At 32.7% G+C, this 15,780-nt stretch overlaps 2 protein-coding genes across 4 annotated transcripts; one reads left to right on the top strand and one right to left on the bottom strand.

Annotated features, from left to right (window-relative positions):
• Positions 1–6,800: 6,800 nt before the first annotated feature.
• Positions 6,801–13,384, top strand: LOC105828620 (solute carrier family 28 member 3). 3 transcript variants are annotated; one of them, XM_028188860.2, is made up of 12 exons: positions 6,801–7,986; positions 8,428–8,487; positions 8,887–9,055; positions 9,159–9,330; positions 9,430–9,595; positions 10,134–10,328; positions 10,476–10,637; positions 10,737–10,830; positions 10,913–11,072; positions 11,186–11,354; positions 12,277–12,610; positions 12,793–13,384. In XM_028188860.2, the coding sequence occupies exons 2-12, from the start codon at positions 8,443–8,445 to the stop codon at positions 12,897–12,899; spliced, it is 1,773 nt and encodes a 590-aa protein (XP_028044661.1). In that variant the 5' UTR covers positions 6,801–7,986; positions 8,428–8,442; the 3' UTR covers positions 12,900–13,384. The 3 variants fall into 3 exon arrangements, with proteins under 3 accessions (XP_028044661.1, XP_012522523.1, XP_012522524.1); XM_012667069.3 differs by having other exon boundaries at positions 6,802–8,141; XM_012667070.3 differs by lacking the exon at positions 6,801–7,986 and adding an exon at positions 8,135–8,198.
• Positions 13,352–15,528, bottom strand: LOC105828621 (ceramide-1-phosphate transfer protein). The gene is made up of 4 exons (XM_012667071.3): positions 15,214–15,528; positions 14,002–14,210; positions 13,748–13,923; positions 13,352–13,659 (listed from the first exon to the last, which is right to left on the bottom strand). The coding sequence occupies exons 1-4, from the start codon at positions 15,339–15,341 to the stop codon at positions 13,537–13,539; spliced, it is 636 nt and encodes a 211-aa protein (XP_012522525.1). The 5' UTR covers positions 15,342–15,528; the 3' UTR covers positions 13,352–13,536.
• Between the last annotated feature and the right edge of the window lie 252 nt (positions 15,529–15,780).

The raw sequence follows: 15,780 nt of genomic DNA, 5'->3' as shown, positions 1-15,780 counted from the left end.
AACATCGGGCTCCCGGTCTCACCGGCCTCACCTCCTCAGGTGAGAGGAACGTCGTCTCACCTGGCGTCGGAGTTGAGCCTCTCGCGCGCATCCCGAGATACGCCTTCCCTAATGACAGAGTCTTGTCTCCCCTGGGCCCTCTCGTTGGCCTCTCTCTCTCTCTCTCTCTCTCTCTCTCTCTCCCTCCATCTCTCTCACTCTCTCTCTTTCTCTTTCTCTGTCCCTCTCTCTCTCTTTCTCTGCTTCTTCTCCCCTGGGAGACGAGGGACGTTCGAGTGAGAATTTAAGACGCTCTGCCCACGCGCGCCAAATTATTCCGCCTTATGCCCGTTTCCTCCGATCAGAATTGTAAAAAAAAAGAGAAGGAAAAAAAATAAAGGAATTCCACCGACGCTGCCCGGCCGATCGGACCGAACGGCGCGGCGCGGCGCGGCGCGAGGACTCGCGAGACGGCGGCTGCGGCCGATGGTAACGGGGTAGAGAGGCAGAAGGAGGAAGACGCAGAAACAGAGCAAAAAAGAAATGGAAATCGCGCAATTTGCATGGTCTCTGCGGCGAACACTCGGCCCTCGACGTCTTCGCCTGCGCGAGGAGAACGGAGGCAGACGGCAATCAAGATAAGGTCTCTCTCTCTCTTTCTCTCTCTTTCTCTTTCTCTCTCTCTCTCTCTCTTCTCGGGATCCGTCAGGGGATACTACGTTCTCGGTCCGCCTTCCCGATTCTTCGATCGCTTCGTGGAATCGGGATTTGAATTTCGGAGTGGATTGCGCAATCCGCGCGCCGGCACCCACGCGCGTGGGCGCGCAACGCAATTGTCTTCGGACCAGACGGTCATTTTAAAACCAATACCTGCCTATCGGGAACACGCAAATCGCCGGAGAGAAGAGAGATCTCCCCCTGCCGCCTCCTCACCCCTGTTCCCCTTTATCCCTAGCTCACCTCGTTGCCTCTCGACTTTTTCGATATTTCACGCTTGTGCCGCAGCACAGACATACACTTTATACGACCGGAATGCGAGACGCAATTTTATAAACTTTCTAAGTTAGGTGTAAACTTCTTTCGCGAGCGTGCACTTTTAAAACGGGAGGTCCAACGGCCACGCACACACACACACACACACACACACACACACACACACACACACACACACACACACACACACACACACACACACACACACACACACACACACACACAGACACACACACACACACATATATGTTGGTTCTTAAATTTTTAGGAATTAAAAATAAAACGCAAATCTCTTACAAATTATATGGGGACAGAGAAGTGGATATATAGATAAATGGATCGCCATTTATTTTTTCAGCATTCTAGATAGCGTCTTCTCAAGCTTTAAAACTGAATACACTAAACATAACACACTCAGTTAGGAAAACCAAAAAAAATTAAATGTAATAAAAATAATACAAAATAAAAAAGATACAAGCAAATAAATAGACAGTTAAGGTATGGATAGATACATGTGGTTAAGAAATATTATGAATCAAATCTCTTCTTGGCAAAAATTGAATTGAATGAATGTTCTATTTTATTATACACAAGTAAATAAAAATGATCAAATAAATATGAGTCAATGAGTCACTTATACATGTCCAATTTATATAAATAAGAAAAGAGAGAGATGGCACACATAAAACATAATTTTTTAAATTTAACAACATAATTCTAATAAACTTGAATCAATATGGTTGTCTTACAAATAATTGGCTTTAAATTGATAAGATAAATTGATAAATTGACAACTCAAATATACTAGGAAAAAGGTCGACTGTTTCTGCAAAATACGTGTGAAAAATTTGTGCACCCTGATTAAATAGTTTTGTTCGATACATTTTTAATCCAAATATCTGTTGTTACAACCTACTGTTTTTTTTTTTCGTATCTATTTTTTTTAATGAAATATATAATAATGAAATTAAGAGAACAGAATATCGGAAGTGATGTAGAAGAATTACAAGGTGGAACACGATCTGTGTAGCCGCCGAAGGGTGTCGCGTGCTGCGACAGACGATGACGAATGAATCGACATTCCAACGAAATGAGAGTACCTAAAGGAGAAACACGAGAACACGAGGAAGGAAGCGTACGCGCAGTTACATATGCGTTCCGACTGGTTAAATCGCATAATGACGAGATCCCTAATCACAAATTATGCCGCATACGCGACAACCGATTCCGCCGTCACACATTATGTAACTCCAACTTGTGCGTTTCGATCCTGGTCCCGTGGTCCTCTTTCGGCGTGGCAAACTGCACAATGTCCTACTACCGATTGTGCTAGAAACTAGAAGGTAGAAAAGATTCAATTTATAACACAAACGAGCGAAATAAAACAAAATATAAAACACACGCGTGTTTGCACCGCTGAAACTACTGACAGTGTGAAAGTCATCTGTTTATAATTCGAGTTTCAATTTGAATTTCACAGGTACACTGAGGAAGCTATCCGATCAGACTATCCTTTCGCGAAATGGATATTTAGATCGAACGAAAATCTGACTGTGCTTTACTAGGAATGAAATCATCGAAATGAACGACTTAAGGAGTGACGGATAGATATTTATTTCCCGTTTATTTTCAGACATTCCAATGATTTCATTTCCATTAAACCACAGCTGGATTTCTACCCGATCTAAATATCCACTGTTTGTTATTTTTCGATCCGCTAATTCGATCATTATTCTTTAGAAATTTGTCTCGGTGCACGGACAGCGCGGGACAAAGTTGTGTGCCGGATTTCTGTTCTAACGAAATGCTTAAATTCATGGCTCTTGTTTTCGAGCCAAAGGAGGCGAGATAAGAAACGGTAACACGTCGATGTTGACGACGTAAGTCGTCCCCGAGATAACAGATGTTCGAAACCGGGCAAAAATGGGGCGAGGAGTACGGGGCTGGAATGAAGGAGATGGACTATGGAATTCTGCGGAATATTTAATTTTTCCCGCGTGCCCTCGTGTGTCCAATATCAGGCAGATACTATTTCCGCACGCGAGGCGGTGAGTCCGCATTTCCGCGCGTCGGATTCGCCTTGGGTGGATCGCGGCATTATTCGACGCTGATACGTTGGTGGTAACAAAACCATCCACCGCCGTGATTTCAACAATTAATCACGCGATAGACGCGATCGCGCGGCACCGTACGCGCCGTACGGATGTACGGAGTTACGCTTTTCAAATTTGGCTATTTGCGTTGTTGCTCTTGGCACGGCGCCAGAAATCTAAAGCTGGCTCGCCTAGCTACGCTACCACGCGCGCATGGAAAATAGAACAATTTTAGATAGAATTATCAAGGCCGCGCGGTAGGGTAGACATAAATAAAAGGTCTGTTGCCTTCGAGCTTGCGGTGGTTGGGCGAAACCGTGTAGAGTGGAATTTTTAACGTCGTTCATTTGAAATCGAATGAACGAATTTGAAACCTAACCGTAAGCTTCAGTGGGAAAACCCCTTTCTTATTATTTTCATCGTTTCCCCGCGTAAAACGATTATGTAAGACAACGGAATGGCAATTTTTAAGGGCCCCAATTTCTCGCCTCCCGAAAACCTTTGACCTCTTCCTCGAGCAGTAGCAGGCCATGCCGTTTGTAAATATCACGAGGTCTAAAACATTCGGCAGACTAAACACATTATTACGTCACGTGACAGTGTCGAAAAGGGAGTCGAAGCGGAATATAATCCACTAGTGAAAGCAGGCCTTACGTCGGCGAGAATTATTTCTGTTTATATCGTAAAAAATTATGCTGATCTAATCACAACATTTACTTGACAATTTATAAAACCCCGCTGTTTGTAATATACAGAGCGTATTAATGGAACATAATCGAGAAGAGCGTAGAGTGACTTTAACCCTTTGAGTTCTATTTAATCCAAAATTTAGTTTCTTATTGGTATTTTATTAAAAAACTTTTTTTCTACTTTGACGATATTGCCTGTTAATGTAAGATTTTTTATTTCATATGAAAATTTTATATTTTTTATTCTCCGTAGAGAATTTTTTCATCATATTGACCTAAACGATATAATTGTATAGGTCAATTGATTTCGAATGGAACAGTAGGATTAAGTAAGTGATTTTTTATAAAAACAACATTTATCTTTGCAATTTACAATAATCTTGCTCGAGAAATAGATTTAAGTAACTCGACTTTATCAAACGGAAGGGAGAACGCTTACAGCGAGGACGAACTCGATCCGTCGCACATCACTTCAAACAAAAATTCGAACATGATTCTCGGCAAAATAATGTTCTCTCGTCGCGTCGTCTCGACGAGATAAGCTCATCTTCCCGATATTTTGTTCCTCGCCAGCAGCCAGACAGTTTAGCCTTGAGAGCCTCCGATTACTCGGACTTCCTGTTTCGTGATTTATAGGGCAATCTATAGCTTTGTGTAGATTTAACAATAGGCGTACAGGATATCGTAGATCATGCGAAAAATATAGTTCAGCGTTAAGCTCTTTGACTAATTTGTGATAAGTTGCTCTCGATTGTGTAATATCGTCGACTATTTCATCAGCACTTATATGTGTTCTTTTAACATCCGCTCATTTCCTTGGGCATATCAAATATTCAGCGAATATGTTTAAATACATACAATTTTTCAAATATATATTCATGTTTCCGTTATATTAACATTGCATTGCAAATTACTGTAGTTACGTGTGCATTCGTATCTCGAATTTCAAAGTGTATTGCTTTGTATGATTAGAAAATAATTAATATATTATAAAATTATTTTCTTAATTAGTTATAGATTTAGCTTTAACGTACATAATTACTTAAAACTGTTGCTAACAATAAAAAACGGATACTTAACAAATTTAAGGATACTATATATCGTATTTATAATTATTATTTAGATCTTGTCTAAGAACGTCAAGAAAGTAGCCACAAAAACGAAATTATATATGAGCCTAAAACTAATTTTTATCGACATACGTTTGATTGTATTATATCAACTGCTAAATAGTGTAGATATCAACTATAAGTTTGCTTTAACTTTATCAAATCGCCAATCATATTTAGAATTAAGTTCATCTAAAAATCGCGCTAAACTAATAAACATTGAGATATCATCATGACAATTTATGATGTTTACGCGGGCGCGATTACATTCCTTCATATAACTTTGTACAATATTTCTAACTGTTAACCTTTTTTTTAAATATATTTATATTAAAAGACTGCTGTTTGCATAAATATATTATGATGTAAAGTACAATTACATTAATATGTATATACTTAGTTGTTTAATATACATCTATCTAGAATTCAATTTTCTTTGTGTAATTTAAAACATATGTTTTTATCAGATATCTCTGATATATCATTGAAAAAGAATTACAATATTTAAAATATTGAAATAATAAGATTGCACTTAATTTAACTTTTATGTAAGTGATATTGTATACATCTCTCATCAACGTATACATCTTATATGCATTTCATATATATATTATATATTGTATATACACGTGGACCTGTGTACCCAGGAGAGATTTGAGAAGTTCAAACCCCCCTTCGAAATGTATTTTTTATTTTTTATATTTAATTATAAAATACAAATTTATTTTTAACTATAAGTAAAGTTTTTTGTATTACGTAAAATATTGTTTGTTTTTTTTTCTCAAAAAAAGATAAAAGTTGTGAGTTTAAAATTTATGACAAAATCTAATATTTTTCTCATTGAAAATAAAAACCAAGAAGGAGAATTTCATTCTCTAAGACCTCCAAAAGAGCCATGCATTAACACAAAAAAGTGTATGTGTTAATAAAATTAATAACCCCTCCCCCCGCTCCGAAAAAATTCTATTAGGTATGTCTGTGTTTATATGTTTATACAGAAAAAAAGTAATTGATTCATGTGTAATTGCGGGCTGTCAACTACAGACATACTCAATACAATAAAATTTGCTGTTTAATGCAAGTACAACGGTCTCGATTGAATTATGACGTTGATATTGCAATAACATAAATTATTATAATGAGTATATCTGTAGTTGAAAGCCCGCAACATATTTTGTTGAATCACAATTACTTTTTTTATATTATAAAGCTTAAATTCTGTAAGTACAAATAATAGTTGTATAATAATAGTATTATTAAACGTCTCAAAATAGTCTCGCATTCTTACGCAATGTCATCAATTTTCTAAATTTAAAATGGTTTGCGGTTTTCCTTTATCGTTCTTTATCGGAAAACAAAAAGGCTTCTCGCAATTATGTCACGGTCATTACAGAATTACATAATGACTATTTTGAAACGCTCTTTTCCTTTATGATGTTCATAAATTGCGCGATGACCTCGTCTTCCGGTTTAGTTTTCTAATTTCCATGTCTCGTTCTCAGTTTATCAGCAATACCGATTAACTCCACGTGCGTCTGAGTCCTGGCGGCGCGAGAATTTTTACACACCTGTTTAAATTGCGTCTCACGTGTCGAACCTCGCAACGATCCGTTAAGACACACCGCGTGACGATTGCACATGCATGTATGCATGCAAGAATGACACAAACAAAAAAACACTCTGATGTTTCTTTTTTTTTTTGTAACAGTTCAATTGTTCTCAAATTGCTTTCCATCATACGTTTCTCATTACGACAATATAAGTAATGAGAAAGACTAATTAAAAAAAAAAAAACAAATTAAGGAAAACCTATCTTCTCTGATAAATTATGTGACAAGTGTACAGGAAGTATGTATATATTTATTTTCGTCGAAATGTTTGAAGTGTTTTGTGCAGCGATTATGACAATTTAAAAGATAAATGATCATATCTTTGCATGACATAAGCAGATTTGCAAGTAATTCAAAAATTTTTAGGAAGTTACACAACGATAATGCAAAAGATTTGTTGCATTACATAATCTAATATAAACGATACATAATTTTTTTAATTTCTAGCACGTTTTCCAAGAATGTGAAAAAAATTTTAATTAGATATTTAAAAATACACACACATACACACACACATTTTTTTGACACGCACAATTTAACAAACATCAAAATTTATAATTGCAATTACAAGAAAAGTATTTTTACAAGAAAGAAATTCTTTACGAGTAAATAATAATGCTCGTTGATGTTCAAAAACAAATCAAAGCTTATTTTTTCACTATTAAAAAAAATAGTTAGATATAAAGCTTTTTAATAAAATGTATCTAATCAACTGCGATAAGTTTAATATCCGCAAAGATATATCATTACGTCACACGTGTAAATTATTTCAAAAAATTGTACATCTTATATAATTATAGAAAATTTATATTAAGTATTATCCATGCAAAATGATAAAACAGAGTTAAAATAAAGTTCAAGGTTTAAAAAGTTTACATCAAGATTATCACTCACAAGAGTTTATATAAGTAAAAGGAAGTGTGAAGAACCTGAGACAGGTTGTATCTCAGCAAAATCCATAGTTTCACGATTGCAAACGTAGGATTCATTATCTTTTTTCATTCGAAAAGTCACAGTAAGAAGGGAGTATCCCCACTCGCGTATTTCTCGTACCTCGTTGTGCCTTGTACAACGGCTATAACTCGTCACCGATTTTCAGTAGTTTCTCGGGCGTCTTATCATGTTGCACGTAATTTAAAAAAAAAAAAAAATACCGAAACGGTTTTTATAGTGTACATATATATAGCAAATTTTATTTCTTCGTTAAGCCTTCGTTAATGCATCTTAAGTATTTATCGCGAAACGTCAATGCGCAGATAACCTGATTAATTGATACTGAAACTGTGATAGAATCAATATCGAAAGTTTTATCAATTTTCCCAATTAGGAAAGCGATTTAATGGGGATCGATTTAAAAAAAACTTTGTACAGATTATCGAACTGTATTATTTGATATAGTATTGATAAAAGTCGCAATAATGTGCAGATTATCTACATCCAAATTACGATCAGAGTTTTACAATATGTCCTGTTATCAACGTTATCTGGTGCGACTTCAATGAGATTATAAAGTGTACGAGAATTATTACTTTCTTGCGCGTTGGGTTCTTCCGTTTTGTGTCAGTAACAGCGGAAAGAGTGTTGAAAGAAGATATATATATGCATACCTTAATAAAGTGACGTGAAAAGCAGTGCAACATGTCCGGAAGAGTGAACCAAGCGTTTGAAGTAATTTTTCTTTTACTGTAGTCAAGTAAATTTTGTTAAATAAAGTAAATCGAATTGGTGAGATTTTTTAAATATTCAGCAATTTATTTTATCGTATTATCCAAAGTTAAAATGTATAATAAATATAATATAAGAAATATATAGATGATTTTTATATTTATAATGTATATGTATTTTTGATATTTATTAAATATTTTAATATATATATTTTTTTATACATTCTTTCCTAATTCTTGCATTTATTTGAGAAACAAAATAAGAAAAGTTTATTACTTTTGATCAATAGGACAATCAGTTAGATATGTTAGAAGATGGTCGCAGAAAAAGTGAACCTGTTACTCATCAGGTAAGCGTATCGTTCTTATTTTATCATTATTTTATGAAAAGAATGCTTTTGTTTAAAACTCTCAATCTTTCAACTATAATTTCACAAACACGTAGTTTTGTACGTAAACAATTATTAAAAATAATAGTCACATATGGACAAAAAGCAAAATTTATAATTTGCTACAATTGATAAATAATGCAATGTAAATCGAAAAAATAATGTACATTTTTAAAAACTACTAAGTTTATTATTTCTTTTAAGTATATATTTATTTAAAAATGAAAATGAAGATTAAGCAATACAATAAAATCAAGTAATGTAAGCATAGCAATTTAAAATAACATTACTGCTATTAAAAACTAGATCGTGCATAGTTATGATCTAAAGCAATATTAACTTGTAGCATTGTTATCGCAGAATGTTAATTCTTATCACGAAGCAAAAAAGCCTTGGGCGACGAACAGTAATGCGATCAATGCTTACCTTTCAAAACACCAAAGAGTTTTTAAAGCTTTTGGCTTAATAATTTTAAATCTTCTTGTCTTAACTTATATAATCTTTGCGAGTTTATATTGGGAAAAGACCCGTAAGTTGATTAATTTCTGCAGATTTTAATTTTGATTGATTAACTGATACAATATTAGTTAAATTTATATAAAGTGACACAACAATACTTTTTTTTATTTTAGAAAAAGATTGTGATTTTGAATGGTGCAATGGCTATGGATTACTACTTATACTTGTAGCACTTATTTATCTTGGTTTATTTTATTTTTTAATTGTAAAACGATATTTTGGGAAGCACATCTTACAATGCTGTCAGCCAGTGACAAATTACTTAAAGCGCTTGAAAAATACCAAGTAAGAAATTAACGTTACTTTTTAATCACTTATTATTATAATTGTATTAAATAAAAATTATTCGTAAACAATTTACGTCAATATCGTGAAAATTTCTAGATATGGAATACGTATCACAATGACGACTATTTATTTAATTATATTAATTGCCATTATTACTTTTCTTGTCATCGATACCGCAAATTCAAGGTACAGACTACTTAGTATTCTCTGTATGATCGTTGTGCTAGGCTTAGGTTGGATATTCTCTAAACATCCGGGACAGGCAAGTAGATCATATCTTGAAGTTTAAGCTTTATAATTATCGTATAAATCTCCGATCGTATCTATCAGTACAATTTGATAAAAAAATTCTTCTCGATGATTGAAGCAAATCTATGAGAAAATAATTGATTTACCGACTTTAAGCTTTATTGTAATAATGATTCCCATCTGTTCGCATCGGCTTGAACGCGTTCTAATTACTGTGATATATACACAAGCAGTGCCGGGAAAATTGTTGAAGGCATGTGGGTAGACGCGTCGCCAATTCCGCTGGAATTAACCCACTTCATTAAATCGTCTAATGCACTTAATGTACGCGGATCTCTTGTTCATAAAATTTTTGTGCGCAGAATGTGTCATGTAACTCGCGGTATTCCATTTTCCAGAAAAGAGAAGAAAAAAAAATTGAATATTAAGTACACATTTAAAATAATTTATATCTTTTCAATGAAACGTACTTCGTGTTTTAATGAAATACAGTTTTCCTCGTCTATTGTAACTTCTAATTGTTTTAATAATTTTGTACTAAATATATACAGGTCAGGTGGAGGCCTGTCATTTGGGGTTTGATTTTACAATTTGTATTTGGAATTATTACGCTTCGATGGGCCGTTGGTCGTAGTATTTTTCAATGTGTGTCTGGCAAAGTAGTCACTTTCCTGGATTACGCAAAAGTTGGCGCCGCCTTTGTCTTCTCAGAGGATATCGTTGGCAAAGGAGTCTTTGCCTTTGCCGTTAGTTAATTTGCCTTATGTAAAATAATTAATTTTTTCTTAAAATAATAAGGAAATGTTTGCATTCATAAATAATTAGAATTATTTTCTTTTAAATTCTATATTTTTATATTGTCATAAATATTACTACTAGCGTAAATCCATTAGGTGCTGCCTGTGATATTTTTCTTCAGCTTTATGGTGCAAATCATGTGTTATCTTGGTGCATTGCAATGGATTATCATGAAACTAGGATGGATTTTGCAAAGCATAATGGGAACAACGCTGTGCGAATCATTAGCTGCCGTTGCTAATCCTTTCATTGGCATGGTAATATTGCACTGTTTAAATAATTAAAACAGTAATTCGTATTCTTTCCGAAGCATTTCTAATTTTAATTTAAATCTACTAATTTATTTTGACTTTCAGTCCGAATCACCCCTTCTAATTATACCATACATCAATCAATTGACTTCCTCAGAATTGCACGCTATACTAGGGTCAGGATTTTCTACAGTCTCTGGTTTGTTACACACATTTCATAAGTACAAATCACTAAAGGAATTAAATTCCAATTTCTAATTATACCCGCTCACCCGTTACAGGCACGGTATTCGCCGCTTATATAGCATTTGGTGCTAAACCCGCTCATTTAATAACCGCCTCATTAATGTCCGCACCGGCTTCTTTAGCCTTTTCCAAGCTTTTTTATCCAGAAACCGAGCCAAGTCTCACAAAATTCAAAAATATCCAGCTCGAAAAATCGTAAGTGTTTTATAAATCGGAGATTTTTGCAAATCTTAATAAGTTTTTAAGAAGAATTATTATTAAACAATTATTATTTTATTATTATTATTATTATTAAAACTTGTAATTAGATCGGATACCAGTATTTTGGATGCTGCAACAAATGGTGCATTAGCTGCACTGCCAATCGTTTTAGGTATAATCGCAAATATCGTAGCTTTTGTAGCTTTCATTGCATTTGTAAATGGAGTACTTTCTTGGTTCGGTGGTCTTGTTGGTTACGAAGAACTGACTCTTGAGGTAAAAAAGTTTTTTGACGTTGATCTTAAAATAAATATACTATTTTCTGAATAGCTTAAAAGGATAGTTAACACACAATTCATTCAAAATGTTGTAAAATAAATAGATGTTCCAGAAACTTATGTAATTATTAAAATATAAACTTTCTATTTTTGAAATGATACTTTAAAAATTAATTTGATTTATACAAAATATAACAATTGAGAAAAATATCTAAAATATGCATATGATCTAATTACTGAACAACAAAAACCATGTTTCTGAAACTGAACATAGTTGTATCTGGATTGCGAATGTAATCCAAGTAGCAATGTGACAACAAATATCGTCTTAATGACATTTTAATAACGTTAAAAACGTTCATTAAAATGTCATTACAATGACATTTGGCATCACCTTGTTTGAACATCTATATATTATTTTAAAATTCATGTAAACTTAATAAAAATATTCAAAGAAATATTTTTTAAAAAATCCAAAATTATTTAAGAACTAATAAGATATTAACAATATTAATATTAACATAGTAATACAAAATGTAATTTTATTATATATTATATATATACATATATATAAAATACTGCTTAAAAATGTATTTTATATCTTAATTATGCAAATTAAACATAAGTTTATTTAAGATCTATAATAGTTTTTAAACAAAATGAGTAAGAACTTCAGGAGTAATTCAATCTCAAGTTTTTAGAAAAGAAAATTATTTTTGAAGAAAACAAATATAATATTTCTCATACAAATATGTTGTTTCTGTTAGAATCTAGATATTTTAATTTATTTATGTTTTAAAATCTGAATTAATAAAAGCTTAATAACAAAAATATATCTTCATTTAGAAAGTGGTACATTTATCTTACTAGCTTCTAAAAATATTTTTCTTTGGACAAATTTTACAATTCTAGTTTTGCAGATGATATTGGCAAAAGTCTTTATGCCACTAAGTTGGTTGATGGGTGTTCCTTGGACGCAATGCGAAGACGTAGGAACATTGATAGGTTTGAAGACAGTGGTCAATGAATTAGTCGCTTATCAAAAATTGGGCGAAGTGAAGCATAGACTATCCAGCAGATCGGAAGCGATAGCCACGTTTGCAATTTGCGGTTTCGCAAATCCAGGATCGATTGGTATTCAAGTCGGTGTTTTTTCGTCTTTGGCGCCAGAAAAGAAAGAGCAGGTAACAGACGTTATTCTGCGAGCCTTTGTAACTGGCAGCGCCGCCTGTTTTCTCACAGCTAGCATCGCCGGTAAGATTGAAATCCCGATTTACGACACGATTGTTACTCGGACGATATAAAATTTAAAATCAGGTCATAAGACGTCTTTACAAAGACTTATAATCCGATTTTAGACTTTGTATTGTTTAGTATATTCTCTTAAATTACTGCATCGAACATTGCACTGTCAAATTTATTTCACTTTGTTTTAGGTATGTTAATTGACGATGATTCATTATCTACTGTAAATGCGGGGCAACATGTTGCGGCTATATCAAACATCACTTCAACGACATTAGCTTCATTAAATGTAATTTAAAAAATTGCATTTAAATTAGCATTACATCACAGTGATATTATATCTTGGTTTGTGATTTATATTTTTAAAACTCATCTTTTAAAATTAATCTTTGACTTACAAAAATAGCAATACATAAATAAGTCTTAAGTGATAATAAGCGAATAGTTAATAATAGTAGCAAGAGAAAGGCAAATAAATGTTATTACATTGTTTTATCAGTAATAAGTATATTTATAAAACATCAAAATATAACTTATAAATAACATAAAGATTGCCATTCTTGACTGAAAACAAGATTGAAAATCTAATAAAATTAATTTCGCGCGTAATAATTAATTATAATTTAATTATAACTTAAAGTGACATGACAGTCACATTACATAAGCGATGTACTTATTGTACGTATGTGCCATTATTTGTACGTTCTCAGTATATATTAAAATTGCACATGTATCAATTATAAAAAAGGATCCCCCAAAATAAACATACCTATTTATTTTTAAAATTAATGGAACGTATTAACTACAATATCTCATTAACATCGCAATGCGATAATATCACAATGTGTCAAAAATGTGAAACGTTACATGCCATGCTTCGAAAAGCTAAAAAGTATCAAATGAAGTATATCGTTCTTATTCGATATTCGATCGCTTTATGGTAGAGCGTGCAGTTGGTAAGTTTCATAAATGCTGTGAGTACGGTTGAACACGTCGGCAGTCACTTCCAACATCTTGGGCAAAACGTCCATGTTCCGCTGAACATTTTCACCGCACACCTAAGAGTCAAATGCAAGTGAGATAAACCAGTTGAAAGGTCATACATTTCGTATATCATAATCCAAAAACAATTCTATTGACCTTTACCTTTTTAAATAATACTTCTCTGGTAGGCATAGTGTACATTGCAACTATTGCAGCTTTCCTGATAACCCATGGATGATGTTTGGCCAGGGTTTTGTTGTATGCATCTTGACAGCAGCAAGCTGTCTTATCAACATCCGAGAGATCGCCCAGTTGTTGTAAAAATTCCCTAATAAAATCTGAAAAGTCACACAATATGTATAAGTTATCTGCGAATTTCTAAATGGTCTAAATATCTAGAGATAACAATGCAGTACCTAAACCTCTATGTAGCCGCAATAAAGTACGTGCACCATTGACAAAATCAGCTTTTTCTAAAAGTTTGTTTTCTCTTTCATATTCAATCATAGACTTGACAGTTGTATAATTCTGATTGTCTTTGTTTTTCAATTCATTCAAGACATCTATCTTTTGCTTCAAATCAGAAGAGACAAAACTGAAGACACTGCCCATCAACTGAAAAAATCTGTATGTGCACGGAGCATGTTACGAACCACAGATATAGATATAAACGTAATCTCAAATCTGATAATATATCATATTTTATAATATAATAAGAGATAATATAATCAATCCATTGTGTTAAAGAGACAAATAAAAGATAATATATAGTAGCAAAAAAATTTAGCTTCTGCTAATAATTATATTGAATTAGAGTTCTTATATATGATATTTTCTTACTTGTTACATACTATTCAAGTAAAATTTTGATTTATTAAATTTTAAATAAAGTAAAATTTTGATTCATTAAATTTTAAATATATAATTATGGTAACCATATTTTCTTAGAAAAAATAGATAAATTTAAAAAATTTATGGTTTTGTTTCTATATTCCAAGTTAATTGTTAATGTCAAGAGTGTGTATAAAATTTTCTTGCACAGTTTTGTGATAGTTTAAAACTTTTGATTGCAACAAATCTTTGATTTAAATATGAAATAAATTTGGAATATAAAATATAAAAACAACTTTAATCTGAATAATTTTAATTTTCAAAAATTAAATAATATAATTAACAAAAAGACAAAACAAATTATATTGCATAAAACTATATCTCAAATGTCAATTGTTTCTATAAAATTTAATATAACATTAGACAATTAAATACCAATTAGAAAAGATTCTTGTAACATTGTTAAAATAAAGAACAAAATTTTAAAAAATAAACATCTAGCAGAGAAATAATTACTTGAAGAACTCATTTACAATAAATGATAGTCACCATATATATAATGCATATATTAAAATAACATATGTAACAAATTTTTAATCCAATAATGTAAAAAAATACTTGATATAACTGTTAATTATTTGTAAATATTTATTTCACTTTGTGTATGTTGCAAACATGTCATCTACTATCTATTAAATAAATACTACAATAAATCAAAGACCCATTGAAATCCGTGCATGATAACAATTAGGTTATGTTATAGGCAATGAGACACACAACTCAGCGCTCTAACTTACTTGTACAGTTCGGTGTAGGCCTCTAGATACGCGTTCAGATCGATATCGTCATTTTCCATGAGAGCTTGATCAAAACGATCATGCACCGTGCGTAAATCGAAGTAATTTAATTCCGGTCCCTCCGCCATTATCAGAGCTGCTGCATTCAACAGAACACTAAAATCGAATCTGCTTCTGCGTCACGTTACGACCACGTTTGCAGCACGTTATCTTCCACGAATTCATAAACCTCTTGAAATCAGATCGCAGACGTGACTGCTGTCGCGATCACTATGGTGCATGACGTACTTAACATGACGGCGTCATTGCAAGATCAATGACAGTTATTTTTAGATTTTTCTTTTACCATTTGGGCTAGTACGTTCACTCTGAAATCGATAAAGAACAGAGAAATACAACCTAGCGCACTCTACTTAAGATCATATCTAATTTTCACACGGTAACATTTTTTTAATTTGTAAAATATAATGTGTATGCATAGTATAATATATATGTAAAATGTAAAGTAAAAGTTGAAAGTTAATAATAAGTTAGAAATGTTTAACTTAATTTCATTAATTTTAAATT

Source organism: Monomorium pharaonis, chromosome 9 (genome assembly GCF_013373865.1).
Source record: "Monomorium pharaonis isolate MP-MQ-018 chromosome 9, ASM1337386v2, whole genome shotgun sequence".
In the NCBI taxonomy this organism is placed as follows: Eukaryota; Metazoa; Arthropoda; class Insecta; order Hymenoptera; family Formicidae; genus Monomorium; species Monomorium pharaonis.
The sequence above is the reverse complement of the archived record's forward strand: the minus strand, read 5'-3'. Positions and strand labels throughout refer to the sequence as shown.